At 42.3% G+C, this 16,583-nt stretch overlaps 1 protein-coding gene across 1 annotated transcript in view; it reads left to right on the top strand.

Moving 5' to 3' along the window:
* Positions 1-16,583, top strand: part of POLR3B (RNA polymerase III subunit B) — a 104,792-nt gene that overhangs the window by 41,215 nt on the left and 46,994 nt on the right. The window contains exons 13-18 of the mRNA XM_021687597.2: positions 3,010-3,171; positions 5,815-6,015; positions 7,905-8,067; positions 9,262-9,415; positions 12,679-12,753; positions 13,493-13,591. Of these exons, the coding sequence (XP_021543272.1) occupies positions 3,010-3,171; positions 5,815-6,015; positions 7,905-8,067; positions 9,262-9,415; positions 12,679-12,753; positions 13,493-13,591 (854 nt within the window). The remainder of the gene's footprint in view (positions 1-3,009; positions 3,172-5,814; positions 6,016-7,904; positions 8,068-9,261; positions 9,416-12,678; positions 12,754-13,492; positions 13,592-16,583) is intronic.

Below are 16,583 nucleotides of genomic sequence, written 5' to 3'. Positions count from 1 at the left end.
TTATTCATTTGAGACACAGAGATACAGAGAGAGAGAGAGAGAGAGGGGGAGAGAGCATGAGCAGGGAGAGAGGCAGAGGGAGAGGGAGAAGCAGGCTCCCTGCTGAGCAGGAAGCCCGATGCGGGGCTCGATCCCAGGACGCTGGGATCATGACCTGAGCCGAAGGCAGACGCTTAACCATCTGAGCCACCCAGGCGCCCCAGTAATGACAGTTTTACTTCTTCCTTTCCAACATTTATATATTTTCTTTTTCTTGCCGTAGTGCACTGAATGGTACCCCCAATACCGTGTTGAATAGAAGTGGTAAGAATGGGCATTCTGTCCTATTCCGCAATTTTATAAAGCAAAGCTTTCAGTTTCCTGCCCTTCCCTGTGGTTTCCGGCCCCTGCTATGTACCAGTGCAGGATCCTTGACCCAAGCATGTTTCCTGTTCCTCTCACAGGGAAAGATGCAGTTTGGCTTCTCTTCCTCCTCCATCTGGCCTTGTACTTTTTCCTGGAATTGGTGGCCAGAGGGTTTGCTGGCCTTCCTCCAGCAGTAGGTTTGCCGTTGCTTATTACTGGATGTAAGGCTTATGGTGGGAGCAGGGGGGCTTTCCTCTCCAGCCTCAGGGACAGAAGGCTTCTATCCCTCTCTCAGTGCATGTCCCCTTTATCCTGGAACTATATTGGCAGGAGGGTTTCCTGACGGTTCATCTGAGCAAAAGTCCAGGGAAATAGGTTTTTTTGCTTGTTCCAATGAAAGAATCTTTTTCAGTCTTTTGTTTGACTCCAGTCTTTTGGGAGCACTCCATGGAAAAGAACTTGTGAGTGCAGGTCCTCTTGTGTCTGAGGTTCCGAAGGGTTCTAAGCTTCCATGGTAGCTCACATTTGGCATTTGAGAAGTCCTTAAAATTTTGTCCTATTTCTTCTGCGGCAGACGTCATCTCTGTCATATGTCCTGTCTCTCCCTAGACAGACTGTCACCCCTTGTATTCAGTTCCCCTGGGTGCCTTGCAACCTTACCTCTCAGCTGGACCCAGAAATATATGATTTTTGTAGTTGATTTATCTTTTTTTATTATTAGAGTGGAAGGGATACTGTTTTCTGGCTTTCTACTTCCTACTGGATGTGGAATTTACAAATCTTTCTTAAGCCCTCCACTCCCTTCAGATCCTAGCCTTCTTTCCACCTCTGCTGTTCATCTGTTTCATGAAATCAGTCATTAATACTGTCATCCAATAATCTTAGCATGAGGGCTTAAATACTTTATTTTTTTTTCTAGCATAGGCTGAACTGTCTTGTTTCAAACTTTACTTTGGTCTCTGTTGCCTTTACATCATTCTCTGCTTATGTAGACTTGTGCCCAGACCACTGGTCTGAGGATTGGTGTGAGTCCGTGGTCCAGTTTTCACTGGTCTGGAGAAGAATGAGCAAGGATGGCTGGTATGAGTTTTATCAAGCAAATTGTATTTACTTTTTGTGGTTTTCTTCTGAGATTATTTGCTCTGCCATTTTTTGATGTTAAAATGTCCTTTTGAAAAATGAGATATGATGTCAGAGTAATTGGTGGGTATTGTATTATAATCTTTTTATAAGAAGATATGACACACAGACAGAAAAGTGCCTGAAACATAAATTTCAGCTTGCCAAATTGTTACAAAACAAATACTTTTGTAAATAGCACTCAGATCGAAAAATAAAATCATTTGAACACTTTAGTAGAAGTCTCCCCCACAACATGCTCCAGACTGATCAAAATCCTCCCCTTAGCCTGATTTTTATGGTATTCATGTCCTTGCTTTTCGCTAGAGTTTTGCCATAGAATTCGAGTTCAGTTTTGCTGGTTTTAAGCCTTATGTAAATGGAATCATACCATACATATTCTTTTGTGTGTGGCTTCTTTCACTCAGTATTACACTTTTAAAGATCCAGCCATGATCTTGTTCATTTCATTTCATTTTTGTTCATTTTCATTGCTTTCTAGTGTTCCATCATTTCAGAGTATGCCACAATTTGTCTAACTAAATATTATTTGTATGGCTTTCAGTTTTTAGCTCATACAAATAATGCTGTGAACATCTTGTATCTGTATACAGATGCACATTTCTGGAGGGCAGTGATTCTCAAGGTGCCCTTCCCCCACCAGCAGCTCTGGCATCTCCTGGGAACTCGTTAGAAATGCAAATTCTTGGACCTATTGAATTAGAAACTGTAGGGGTGGGGCCAGCAGTTTGGTTTTAACAGTCCTTGATCGCGATTAACATGCATGCTGAAGTTTGAGAAGCTCTGCTGTGGGGATGTACCTAGGGGAGGAACTGAGGGGGCTTAGGGAAGACTAGATTAGGTGGCGCCTGGGTGGCTCAGGCGTTAAGCGTCTGCCTTCGGCTCAGGTCATGATCCCAGGGTCCTGGGATCGAGCCCCGCAGCGGGCTCCCTGCTCCGCGGGAGGCCTGCTTCTCCCTCTCCCACTCCCCCTGCTTGTGTTCTCTCTCCTGCTGTATCTCTCTCTGTCAAATAAATAAAATCTTTAAAAAAAAAAAAAAAAAAAAGACTAGATTAGTGGCGAACTGTCCTCCAAGTAGTTGTACCAGTTTACATTTTTACCAGGGATATAGGAGAGGTCCAAATGACACCACATCTTTGGTGTTGTCAGACTTTATTTTAACGGTAATTCTTCTCCCACACCCCCTTTTTGGGGTTTTAGTTATCTTTATTTGTAAAATTAAAACTTAGGTCACTGGTCAGTGAAATCTAAAAGTCTGGAAGTGACTGGTCTAAATTCAATGTCTTTGAGTGCAGAAATTGTGTCATCATTTTTTTTGCTCTTATTCCCAATGCCTAGTATGGTGATAAGCACATAGAAAAGTACATATTTATCAAATTGAATTTTAAAATATTTCTTCATTATTAAGCAGTTTCCCCATCGTTTTTAAAAAGTTTAATAAACACCTGAAGTTTATTAAATAGACTAGTAATGCATTTTGAAAGTTCACCATATATATATATATGTATATATTTTTTTTTTAGCTTTTATCACTACTTTTTGAAGATTTATTCAAAAAATTTAATTCTGAAATGAAGAAGATTGCAGACCAGGTGATTCCTAAGCAAAGAGCAGCTCAGTTTGATGTCGTGAAGCACATGCGTCAGGACCAGATTACCAACGGCATGGTGAATGCCATTTCTACAGTAAGTCTTCAGTCATTTGTTTAGGGTTTTGTGACTTAGTTATATATCTATTCCATGGAATGGAAGTTTAAAGGACTTGGGGACTCTAGGTGAAAAAATATATTTAAAGGTTGTTTACAAATCATAAATTTTCTACTTTGAAAGACAGTGTACAGTTTAAATGTTAATCACTAGGAATTTTGCTACTATGTAGCTTTATTGCCAAATTATAGTCCTTGTTCTATAAGGCGATAAGAAAACAGATCCTCTTAAGTAGAGGAAAGATCTTTTTGTTTAACTGGTAATAGCCATTCTTTTAATGGATACTTCTTCCCGTTTTTTTCTGTAATAAAACTGACATAGTGCAAGTAGGTTTATTAATGATAACTTTTGTCCAAAACAATACAAAACGTTTCATTTCATTGTAGGTTTATTTTCCTCAAAGGGCTATCAGCTGTTCCTCACGTGAGTGATGAATTCAGGCCTGGGCAGCTGCTGTCTGTGCAGGGCCCCTGGCTGTTCATAAAGGGTTATCAGATGGGTTTTGGCTCCCTTTCTTAACGCATCACAACTATAGGTCTATCTGATGAAGTCTAGTCGTGTTTTGTATGCCAGACATAAAATTGGTTTTACAGATGGGATTTCACCCCAACAGAATGGTATGGAATAACACGTCGATTCCCTTAACAATGAAAGAATTAGTGGCAGACTTGCTGCAGTGAGTGTCTTTAGAAACTAGCCAGTGGGTCTGTGCGGGCAGCCCTGCAGTGACAGCTCCCTCTAACTGGAGCTGACCTGGGGCCTTTGTGCCGTCCTAGGCACATTCAACTCTTGTCGCCCAAACGTGTGTGAAAGTAGATCCCCGGATATTTGAGAGAAGCCTCCAAAGGGCGCTTGAACACACGTCTGGTAGAATGACTTTTCCTTGCTTCCCGACCCATGGTTTTCAGGTCATGATAGCTTTTTAGAGTAGTTCTTTTGCCCCTTAGTGACACTGCTTTACCTCCTGGAGAAAACTGCTTTCTCGAAAAGTCTGCAGTAGACCTTGTTGCAGGTGGACCCCAGCGTGTCGGCGTCCGGGAGAGGATCAGCTTCTAAAATTCTGTGTTACCATTAGTAGCATATTTTCAACAAATAACGTTTTCTCAGAAGAGCAGTTTTAGACTCCTTGTCGTTCCTCTTCTCTCCCTTTTGTAAGACTCGCGCAGAATACAAGAACAGATCCTCTTGTTGGACATCTTGGCTTTACTCCCCACCTACTTCCTATTTGCCAGCAGCTGCAGCCTTATTTTAGCTCTGTGCAGAATATTTATTTACCTTCCTCGCGCCTACTCTCTGGGCACCAGTCGGTTTACCAAGCTTACCCCCTTTCAGAGCAGAAAAGGAGTTAACTGAAAAAGCAACAGAAGTTAACTCGTGGAATAAATGTGTTCGCTCTGTTTCTTTGCTTTGTAATGGACAGTTTCTTCCTATATTTAACTCTCTTCCATGTTATCGGAAACCTCAAGTTTCTGCAGTGATAGATATTAAATAATAATGATTAAACTTTAGTTTGTGAGGGAACTCCCCCAGAGTCCCATATTTTAATTCAAGCAGATCACCTTATCTCCTTCTGAAACTCAAGCAGTTTTTCTCCTGTTAGGGTTTTTAGCCTGGGATCTGTGAGTCCTCTCCCTGGAAGTAGGATGTAAAATCTTGTGTTCAAGGGCCTACGTTCATTTTTCCCAAGAGAACAGACATAGCTTTCATCAGAATCTCAAAAGAAAAATGAAGACCCACCATTTAGCAGATGTAATTTTTTCTTTTGAATCAGAAAGATTATTGAATCAGTAATTTTTTTGGACATTTTCTACTTCACTTTTATATGCATACTGTTTTCTACTGTTCATGTTGCCATGAATTGAAAATTTAACCATTCCTAACATACATCTTTAAATTATCTTTCAGAGTATTTAATGTGTATATTTAACACAGTATACTCGGTGTGTAGGAAATAAACTAAATGTTCAAGATTTATTTCCTATGAATCTATTTTAAGATTGACATGATAGCCACAGAAAATATATAGTATTTCTTCATATAATAAATATATATACAATTTTTAACCTTGATTAAGAAGCCTACAGTTTATTCATTATCCCTGATACCTGCTATTGGAATCATTTTTTGGGTCATTTTCTATTATATTTTCCTCTAATAAAGACAGATTTTGGAAGACATCCAAATAATAGCTTATTATGAAATTATCTCTTTGAGCTTGGAGCTACTTTTACCTTAAAATGTGTGTAGAAATTGCTAGTGTTCTATTAATTAGCTTACTGCTTCCAGTGGAAATCTCTGGTTGAACTGGCTTGTTCAGGATATAATTAGTTCTTCAGAAAGTAAACACTGTGATGTGATAATGTTGATACATCAAAACGTTCTGACCTGGTTGCTAGACACGGTGATATTCATGAAAGCGCTAGAAAACCCCAGTGAGTGACCTGGCTCAATTTTCATTTTAATTGTGATATTTTGATTTCTGAATATACATCATGGCTTTAATTTCACAAAGAAATAGTTCCTGTGATGAACCTCTCAGAGTGACTGCAAAGTCTCAGGCAATATATGAGCAGATCAGGGGTGGTCTTATGTCTTTTTTTTTTTTTTCCCCCTGTTATACAGGGAAATTGGTCTCTAAAAAGATTTAAAATGGACCGCCAGGGTGTGACTCAAGTTCTCTCTCGCTTGTCTTATATATCCGCACTGGGCATGATGACAAGAATCTCTTCTCAGTTTGAAAAAACAAGGAAAGTGAGTGGTCCTCGTTCCCTCCAGCCATCTCAGTGGGGAATGCTCTGTCCTTCGGACACTCCTGAAGGGGAGGTAAGAAACTAAGTAAGAAACTGCCGCGGAGTCTCAGCAATGTCTGAGGTGGTGCGTATTGCTGATGTTCTGCTTCTGCCCCCATTCCTCCAGGCCATATCCTTTTTTGGGTCAGCCACTTCTCTGGCAGAGAAATAATTGATGCAGCCTGTCAGGACAACATCCGTGTCATTCGAAAACCAGTACTGACAGAGGCCTTTGATTTAGTATCGCACCTAAATAGAAATATGGTCCCCGTGTTCTTGCTTGTTTAGCCTGTCCCCAAGAATCAAACCATGCAACCATAAGAATGTGAGGGAACATTGATAGACTCCTCACCTTTGTTCACGGGGATCGCTCTCTTTTTTTTTCCCCCCACAAAATGCTGGCTATATTTCCAAAAGAGATGATATATGCAGATTACTGCTGCAGCAACTGTATGGTGTTCACCAGGATCTCCTTTTAAGCAACTCCTTATTTTCCTTGGGTGTACTTAGAGGGCACCAGACTTGTAGTGGCAGCCAACAGGGAGCACAAAACCAGGCAGCTGATGGAGGTTCTGCATCACAGCCCTTTCTCCTTCATGCCGACCGTTGTTGGTGTTTGTTGTTAGCTATAAGCTTCCAGAGGAAGGAACCTCGTTAGGTTCCCATTCTGTCGCAAGCTCCTAGCACAGAGCCTTGTTCACAGTAGAGGCCCCACAGATCTCTGCTGAATGAAGCAGTACGTTTGTTATGACATGTGAAAGATGTAAGTTCCAGAGTGTGGGAATTTGTTATGACTCGGGGGAGGTGAAAATAGAAGTACATACAGAGTTAAGATTTTTAGAAAATTATCATTCTTCTCCTAATTTATCTTAAACCATATGGAAGTTCACACTAGAATTATGCAGCTTGTCAAATTTGCATAACTTATACCCCTTGGGCTTTGGAACACTGAATTTCCCAGAGTTTGTTTCAGCTAACCTCCGTGAAGTACCTATTTTGTGCATCACCACAGCAGATGGTTTCAAAGAATCAAAGATACAATCCTTACACGTTACGTGTCTCAAGTGTTTTGTTTTCTACTTGCTGTGTTAAATCCTTGTTCTTGTTTTGTCTTAGATTGTTTTTTGGTTGCATAAAAATTAAAAAAATATTTTCTTTTTCACTTTGAAGTCATTTCAGATGTACACAAAAGTTGCAAAAATAGTAAAAAGAATTTCCATAGTCCCTCACCTAGATTCCCCAAATATGAACATCTTACACGACTCACTCAGTTATCAACCTTATGAAATTCACATTGATAACAGGATTATAATCTATAGATTATAGAATCTATACCTTATTCAAATCTTGCCAGTTACCCCACCAGTGTCTCTTTTCTGGCCCAGGATTACACATTGTTTCCAGTTGCCACATCTCCTTAGTCTCTGGATCGGAGCGGTTCTTTGGTCTTTTCTTTGCCTTTTCTGACCAAGAAGCTTTATAGGGTACTGGGCATTGACTAATTGTTGACTCATTTCCGGCCAGTTGAATATTTTTAGGTACCCATATCTATCAGTATTTTCCTTTACTCTTTCTATACAGTGTCATCTTAATGACCATGGCATTCCGTTGTCGGGGAGTAACAGCTTATGTAATCAATTTCTTTTTTGAGGGAGCGTTCATGCCGTTCTTATTTGCCATTTCAAATAGTACTTTGCTGAGCATTTCTATGGTGAAATCTATGTTTATATCCTTGTTTATTACCTTAGGATAAATTCCTCTGTGTATACATTTTTAAGTCTCTTGTATGAATCTCCAGAGTGTCCCCTACAAGGCTGTACTGTTTTACATTGCCGCCAACAAAGCGGTGAGCTTTTTTCAGATACAAACCCCGTACTTTGTACTAATGGCCGTTCTTAGAAATGAGTATCTTTTGTCTTTTAGGCTTGTGGTTTGGTGAAAAACTTGGCCCTTATGACACACATCACAACTGACATGGAAGACGGACCCATTGTTAAATTAGCCAGTAATCTGGGGGTAGAAGATGTGAATTTATTATGTGGAGAAGAGCTCTCTTATCCAAATGTGTTTCTCGTCTTTCTCAATGGTGAGTGTGTTATGGAGACCTGTGGAGCCTGATCAGTCTTTGGGTGGGAAGGTAGAGGGGAGCCATTATCATCCAGGTGTTTAAGGACAAATAAACTTCAATTCTGGGCCCAGCGGGCCTTAAGTTAAAGGTAGAAAAATGGTGACAGAAACCGTTATCCCACTGGCCAGGTCCTCAGGGTCTGAGAGGATCCCACTGTCAGAGCCCAAGGTCGCATTGCAGAGACTGGCTGCCTTCTGCCCTTTCACAGCTCCAGCTGATCCACAGCGGAAAAGGCTTAACGCGGTATCGTTAAGTTCAAGCTAAATATGTGAGACATTCTGCAAAAACAGTCAGATCAGCCCTGACAGCCAGTTGACTTATGTTCAGCCACTCGGTGAGGGATTGTCAACAGGCTGTAGCAAGAGGTCCCTCTCTTTTCGCTCAACTTCAGTTGCTTCTTTCGCCCCCGTCAGAGTCCTCCGGAGCCTCGGCAGCGAGTGTGCCTCAGCCTTTGTACTTGGGGTTTGGTGGTCTGGGCGCCTGTGCCCTCGCGTGTCCTCCAGGCGCTCGTCCTGACCACTTACCTCCCGTGCTCTTCTCCCCTTTCCTCCCGCTCTGGGGGCCTAAGTCCTTCCCTGCACGGGCCGCTGAGCAGCAAAACAGGGCTGTTCCCTGGCCACCTCCTTCAATATATCCCAGCGGCTAGCGCTGACAGAGCTCTTACTCTGCACTGTCACCCGGGACCCCTCTGAGCCCTCACGCTGACCCTGGGGCCCAAAGTCCGTCTTCCTCATTTCTCAGATGACGATGACACGAAGAGCAGTTGAAGAGTAGCTGTTACTGGGCACTGTGGAGGGTCAACTCCTTTCAGCCTCCCATCAGCCCTGTGGAAGTGATTGAGCCAGTGTTCGAACCTGGGGGATCTGGACCCTGAGTTTCTGCCCCCAGCATTGTGCTGACCGGTGAGGAACGTGAGGCTAGTTTTTGCGACTCCGCCCAGCATGTGGTAGGACTGCCCGTAGACTCAGGTCGTCGGGTGCCATGGCCACTCTCCTGTGTTTCTTTCCTGCAGCCCGTGGCCTGGCTGCCCCGCCGAGTAACAGAGCTTTCAGAGGACGACTCGGGGCTGCTGCTCAGCTTTATTGAGTGGGTATTTTCAGTCGAAGCGATCCATTCTTTGTTGCTCTTATACATGTCCTTCTCTCTGCTCAGGTAACATCCTGGGTGTCATTCGAGACCACAGGAAGCTGGTGAATACGTTTCGCCTGATGCGAAGAGCAGGATATATCAATGAGTTCGTTTCCATCTCAACAAATCTCACAGATCGATGTGTCTATATTTCCTCTGATGGAGGAAGGCTGTGCAGGTACAAGTTGCTGAAGAGAGTTCTTAGGTTGACTTCTGAAAGAAATATGCTTGTTTTTGTCTTTGATTCCACTTCCACCTCTTTCGTTGTTGAGAGAAGTTTAATTCAGTTAGCAGACACCTCATGGATATGCATCTGGGTGCTGAGGATTCAAAGTTGAATGGGAATCAGTCTCTGCCCTCAGAGAGCTCAGTCTATGGGCAAAGGCAGAAATAATTACTAATAACAGCCAACCATGCTCGTAATAATGCTTGCTAGACGTTATTTATTATTTTAGTAGATATACCACGTGTAAGGCTTTAACTACATTCAGCTGTGTAAGGGAGGATTACTATTTTCGTTTAACAAATGAGGAACGAGACGTGAATAACTTACCCAAGGCTAGATAGTGGTGGGGTCTGTTCTTTTTTTTTTTTTTAAGATATTTTTTATTTATTTATTTGACAGAGAGAGAGAGCACAAGTAGGCAGAGTGGCGGGCAGAGGGAAAGGGAGAAGCAGGCTTCCCGCTGAGCAGGGAGCCCAACGCGGGGCTCGATCCCAGGACCCTGGGATCATGACCTGAGCTGAAGGCAGCTGCTTAACCAACTGAGCCACCCAGGCACCCCGGGTCTGTTCTTTACTTGACAGTCCTTACAGTTCATTTGACTCTAACAATCATGATCTTACCCACTGTATTCTGTTGCTGTGAGCTGAACTTTAAAGGATGAGTGGGATCATGTTACCTGGATGAAGGAGGAAAGGAAAGAGGCTGGGGATGGCAAGAATAAAAAACACGGAGGCACGAGCGAGTCGCAGTAGACCCAGTGGATAGGTCTTACTGTGCGCAGGTACCGGCCTACAGGTGGGGGCACAGAGATGAATATGACAGGGTATCTCGTCCTTGGGGGACATCCAGGGGTATCAGCTGAGGATGGCACCTTACCTTTCGTAAGCCTCTGTGGTTTTACTGTGGCCGTTCTTTGTGGGCCTCAGATAGGGCTAGGGCCCAAGTTGGTGAGCTTAGCAATGGTTGGAGTGGGGGGAGGAGCTGGGGCTTGGAAGTCTGTCAGAGCTGAGGGCGGACTGCGCTTGTCTGTCCAGCATCCAGCTTCTCCTTCCAGTTAGCCTCCTCACTTTCCTTTGGGAGCTGGCCCTCCCCACTGGCAGTCTTCTTGGGACAGTCAGGTGCCCTCTCCTGCTCAGCCAAAGGTCAGACCCATGGCCCTAGCTAGGCCAGTCACATTCTCTCCTCAGAGAATTTGAATCCCAAATAGAATAACTCAAGGAAGAAGTGGTTGGAACTGCTTCATCCTGACAGCAACACATGCAAGAGACTGCCCGTTACTCCTTCCCTTCTGGATCCTTGGGATCCTTTGTGAGGCTGGGCATTTTACCTTTTTTGTTGTTGTTGTTGTTTATGGATTCTTATCCTTCCAGTAAATTCTTATGCTTTTGGTAAATTCCTTAAAAAAAATTTTTTTTTAAATTTTTTATTAGTAAATTCCACTTTTGCTTAAATTAACCAGAATTGGTTTCTGTTCTTTACAGCGAGGAACTCTAGGTGATGACGTACCTCTGTTTGATCCCTGCCTTGCCACTCACTGACTAGTGTGGCTCTGACTTTATTACTTTCCATGGCTGAAAAAAATGTAAATGATAACAATACCTCCGTAGGGTTGTCCTGAGAACCAACTGTTAGAAGGTGTGGAAAGTGCCTTGTAGGTGCCCGGCACATATTAGGTGCTTATTTATAGCTGTTAACATAATCAATCAGGGGCGGGGGAAACAGTAACATTTTCTTAGGTTACTCTTTTTGGGGATTTTTCTCTTTCATTACATTCAGTATATTATGGAATAGTCTAAAAGAAGTGAATTCTTTTTTAGAAGTCATTTTGTAATGGCCTGACATAGATCCAGCAGGACGAACAGGTAGTTTATTGAGTAAGTAGAGGGGGAGTGAGGTAGCTGAGTGTGACTGCCCCTCTCCTGCGTCTGTCCTTGTCCTCATTTGTGAGTCTCTTGGCCCTTGAACGAGGTAGCAGTGCTCTCTGCCTCCCTCCCCAGAAGAAGCCAGGATTTCGAGGTAATGTGGATTTCCACGAAAAGTTCACTCAGTTCATTTTTCAGCAACTTGTGTTCCCCTTTTGTAATTGTGCAGCTCTTCTTCTTAACTGTTTAAAAGTGCTCATTAGTCCTCAAATAGTTATTTGGACTTGAGGGTAGAGCGCACAAGTGTCTGGTGGTTGCTCGCTCCTCTCTCTAAGAGCTGCTTATCCAAATAGCAACAGCCCTTGACGTTTCGGGGCTGCATGCCATCCTTTGTGTCGGTGTTTCCTCGTGGTGGCGAGGCCCTTAGTGGCGGATCACCGCTGACAGTTACAGGTTAATCTACCAGAGTGGGGAGACCAAAAGCTCTCTCTACCTCACACCCATTAGCTCGCTCGAAATCACAATGTAAAAAAGCTTTATTCTCTGGAAATGTGTAGCTTTAGGTAACCTGCCAGCGTAGCCTAGTCATGTCTGTCCAAAAAGAAGCCACTCTAAACAGCGGATGTCCATCAGACCTTCACTGCAGGACGCCATTGTTCTCCTCAGGAACCGTTCTCTGCCTGCTGGCTTCCTGGGTCGTAGACCACATATTCCTATGTGAAATCCTATGAAACGCCTTTGGCATGATGCATTTACAACATCCGTTTTAAGAAATAAGACAGTAAAGATTTTGTTTCTAGATCTTACCGAGTATCATTTTTGTGTGGCCTTTCCATTTAAAACCAGATATTTCCTGGGGCGCCTGGGTGGCTCAGTCGTTAAGCGTCTGCCTTCGGCTCAGGTCATGATTCCAGGGTCCTGGGATCGAGCCCCGCATCGGGCTCCCTGCTCCGCGGGAGGCCTGCTTCTCCCTCTCCCACTCCCCCTGCTTGTGTTCCCTCTCTCGCTGTCTCTCTCTCTCTCTGTCAAATAAATAAATAAAATCTTAAAAAAAAAAATTAAAAAAAAAAAAACAACCAGGTGTTTCCTAAGACACTTGGATACGTGTGTGTGCATACATGTGCATGTGGGCACATACACGCGTGCGCTGGTGTGTGCGTGCCTGTGAATGTGTATGTGAGAGAGCAGCTAGGCCCCTCCGCGCTCACACGTGCAGAGAATACGTGGGGTCCTCAGGCAGTCCAGGAATCGGTTTGATCACATCCCAGCTTCCCTCACTTCACTATGGTAAACTTACTTGCTGACTTCTTCTTCTGAACTGCTGTGAATTTGTTACTGTTTTTTTTATTTCAGACCCTACATAATTGTTAAGAAACAGAAGCCTGCAGTCACAAACAAGCATATGGAAGAGCTGGCTCAGGGATACAGGTAAATGGCCAAAAGCAAAACTTCTCGGTCTCCTTTGAGAGCCATATGTAGGATTTAATCAGCAATGACATTATTTGATCTGAGCTTTTAAGAAAAGTATATTTTCATTTTTAGTCCCTTAATTCCTCCCTACCCAGTGTGTCAGACTCTCCTCTCTACGTGAACTTGTCCAGACTTTGTAAAATACTTACCGGTTTGTATCATGCGGATCACAGAGTGTTGGTGTAAATGAGCACACTGTGAAGTAACAAAGGGATATGTTGATATGGACACTGGGCCTCTCATCATAGGGGCTCTTAAAAGTCTTAGAAGATACTTTCAGAAGTGGGGACCAGATTCGGGTGCCAGTTAAGCATCCGACTCTTGATTTCTGCTTGGGTCATGATCTCAGGGTTATGAGATCAAGCCCTGCATTGGGCTCTGTGCTGGGCATAGAGCCTGCTTAAGATTCTCTCTCCCTCTGCCCCTCCCCACCCTGCCCCGGCTCACACTTTCTCTCTCTCTCTCCAAAGAAGAGAGGGGGACCAGTTTGACGAGTATCATAGATGTTTTTATTTCAGTGATTTGCGATCACTCTGTGATCCAAGAATAACATGTTTCAAGCATCCCAATGTATTGATACTTTGTGGGGAGAAAAGTTCTTTGGGTGCAAATGAAAGCCAGTATCCTCCATTATCACATGTAAAACACTGCAGTAAAATGCTTATTAGTAATGTACATTTCACCAATACTTTCCCAGGAATTTTGAAGATTTCTTACATGAGAGTCTGGTTGAATATTTAGATGTGAATGAAGAAAATGACTGCAACATCGCACTCTATGAACATACAATTAATAAGTAAGTAGGATCCATAACAACCATGATTAAAACCTGTTCTGATTAAATCACCTTTTCATATCATCTCTTCTGTTGTGTTGCCTCTTAGTAGGAGCTGTTAGAAGTATACTGTCCTATAATAAACATAACCCGTCATTTATCCCAGTGTAGGATTATCACAGAACTACTAACAATATTTAGACTTCTTTATCTTTTCTATTCATGTTACACTTAGTGTATATTTTTTGAAAGGAATTCCTTCTCTGGTTCTCATATTTGATTACTGTCAAAATTGAACTAATGGATCAGACTATGTAAAGATGTATTTCTCTCTTCTAGAGAGGAGGACATCTGGATTCTTGTTGATATAGGAATTCCATATATTCTATGTTATAAGGATGTCTCTGAACTTACATGCAATATAAATAAGAAATGGTAATATGCTCACGATGTTTCAAGAATAGTAATATTTTTAGAAGCATTAGAAGACATTTATATAACTTTCTGTCTGATGCGTGTGGCTGGTGGTACTGCTTACCTGAAATTGGAATTTTTGTACTTTTATTGTGAAATAATTAAGGAGCTGAATACTACCATCTGATAACTATTTAGGTCTTGAATCAAGAAAGCACTTTTCTGTTTCCTGCTACCAGATGAAATGTACTGCTTCATTGCTGTCTTATTATAATTTAGTAAACAATGCTTTTCAGTCAAAATCTTTATTCCTTAAAGGTGGAACTCTCTCAAAGTGCTATTTTTATACTCCTGATTTGAAGATTGAGTGAATACAAAGGTGACCACTTAAGTAGTAACCCTGTGAATAGCAATCCATCCTTCTTGTTTCTCAGCCAGAAACCTGTCTCCGATTTGACGCCTCTCCTCCTGTACACCCACAGCTGGTCCCTTAGCCTATCATGTAGACCCTCAGGGTATACCTGGGGTCTGATCTCTTTCCCTACCTCCACCTACCACCCTAGTCCAAGCTGCTGCCATAGCTTGCCTGGGGACTTGCAAAAGCCTCCTGACTCTTTTGCCCTTGTTCCTGTACAGTCTATTCTTCATAGGTGAAAGTGGTCTTTTCCCTTCTCTTCTCAAACCCCCAGGGGCTTTCCCTCTCCCCTGGAAGTCCTTACAGAGGCCTGAAGGTCCTGCACGATCCGCCCACCCCTCCTGGTGCCTGCAGCATCATCCTCCTCTCCTCCCTCACTCTCCTTAACCACACTGGCCTCTTCCTCACGTCTCAGGCCTGCTTCTGCCTCAGCACCTTTGCCCTGGCTTTTCGCTCACCTGGGACACTCCCCTCCTTTGCACTGGCTGTTCACTCGCTTGGGACACTCACCTCCTTTGCACTGGCTGTTCGCTTGCCTGGGACACTCACCTCCATCATCACCCACTCCTTCACCTCTTCCAGGTCTTCCTCAGTTGTCACCTTCTCAGTGCCTCTTCCTGACAACCCCATTTAGAATAGATACCCCTCCTCTTGGGGCGCCTGGGTGGCTCAGTCGTTAAGTGTCTGCCTTCGGCTCAGGTCATGATTCCAGGGTCCTGGGATCAAGCCCTGCATCGGGCTCCCTGCTCCACGGGAAGCCTACTTCTCCCTCTCCCACTCCCCCTGCTTGTGTTCCCTCTCTTGCTGTGTCTCTCTCTGTCAAATAAATAAATAAAATCTTTAAAAAAAAAAAAAAAAAAGAATAGATAACCCTCCTCTGGGCACCCCTCTTCACTGCTTTATTTTTCTAGGGCTTATTACCTTACAATAAAATCTATAAAATGTCTCTTTTATTGATTTATCTGTGTATTATTTCTCCACTAGAAGCTTCACAAAAGCAGGGATTTTTCTCTGTCTTGTTCACTGTAATATAGGAATGCAACCATTAGTTAGTATCAGTAGCACCCAGTCACCAAGCTGACCCATATATCAGTTCAGCTTATTTTAAAGATAGGAAAAATTTGGTATTCTGTGATTCATACTTGTGACATTTTTTTTCAGCGTAGACATGTATGAAGTAAAAAGAATTAATCCCCTTCTTTCCCTATCCCACCAAACTCCAGCCTCCAGATACAATCATTGCCAGTGGTTTAATGTATACTCTTTTAGATTTTTTTCTAAGTGAATACAAACATACATACGTGATCTCAAAGCAACATATTTAAATTATCTTCATTTTTAAACTTAGCATCATTATCAACTTTATCTTTCTAGGCACTTTTCTATATTAGTTTATGCTTGTATGTTTATATAAATATATTACTTTAATTTCTTTATATTACATTGTCTGACTACACATAGTTGATTTAACCTGTTGATGAATATTTAGGGTGTTTTCCAATTTTTCCACTGTTGGAAACAACAGGTTACTGAGTCTTAATTTGAGCTAAATTTAAGGTCCTTATACGCATTGAATAGAAAGTCTTCTATTTCCTGCAGGACAAAAGATTATGGTGGTTATAATTTTGAATAATAGTATCCCTTTTTATTTCATAAAAATCAAAATCCAGAGCATTTAGACTTTGAATAATTATTAGATAACATGATCTTCTATATATTTTTGTTACAAAAAAAGAAGAAACTTAGGTCTGTACTTTCTTCATTTTTCAGCTTGCTTCAATCTGTACATCTGAAAAGTAGTTTTTATTTACATGGGGAAATTGGCCCATATTGTCAAATTGGCCAATATTTAAACAAAACAGTACATTTAAAAAATCTGTTTTACTCTAGGACATAAAATGTCACCATAAGCTGTTACTCTTAAACAAAACAAAACAAAAAAAACCTAGGGCCCTTTCCCTCTCTGCTGACAAAGACTTAACATGTCTGAGAGAGTTGGGGTTCTGCTAGGTCATGAGGTCAAAACTATGTTCTTCAAACCAAGAGCTGCATGGAAAGCATCCTCTTTAACCAAACTAGGGACATAATTCACGTGTGTATTGAAAAAAAAAAAAAAAGCCCAATGGATCAGTGGGAGATCTTTTGCCATGTGTATTGCAACTAATTTTCCTCGATGGGTTGGGT

This window comes from Neomonachus schauinslandi, chromosome 5 (genome assembly GCF_002201575.2).
Source record: "Neomonachus schauinslandi chromosome 5, ASM220157v2, whole genome shotgun sequence".
NCBI classification, from domain to species: domain Eukaryota; kingdom Metazoa; phylum Chordata; class Mammalia; order Carnivora; family Phocidae; genus Neomonachus; species Neomonachus schauinslandi.
This window is presented reverse-complemented; position numbering and strand designations above follow the sequence as displayed.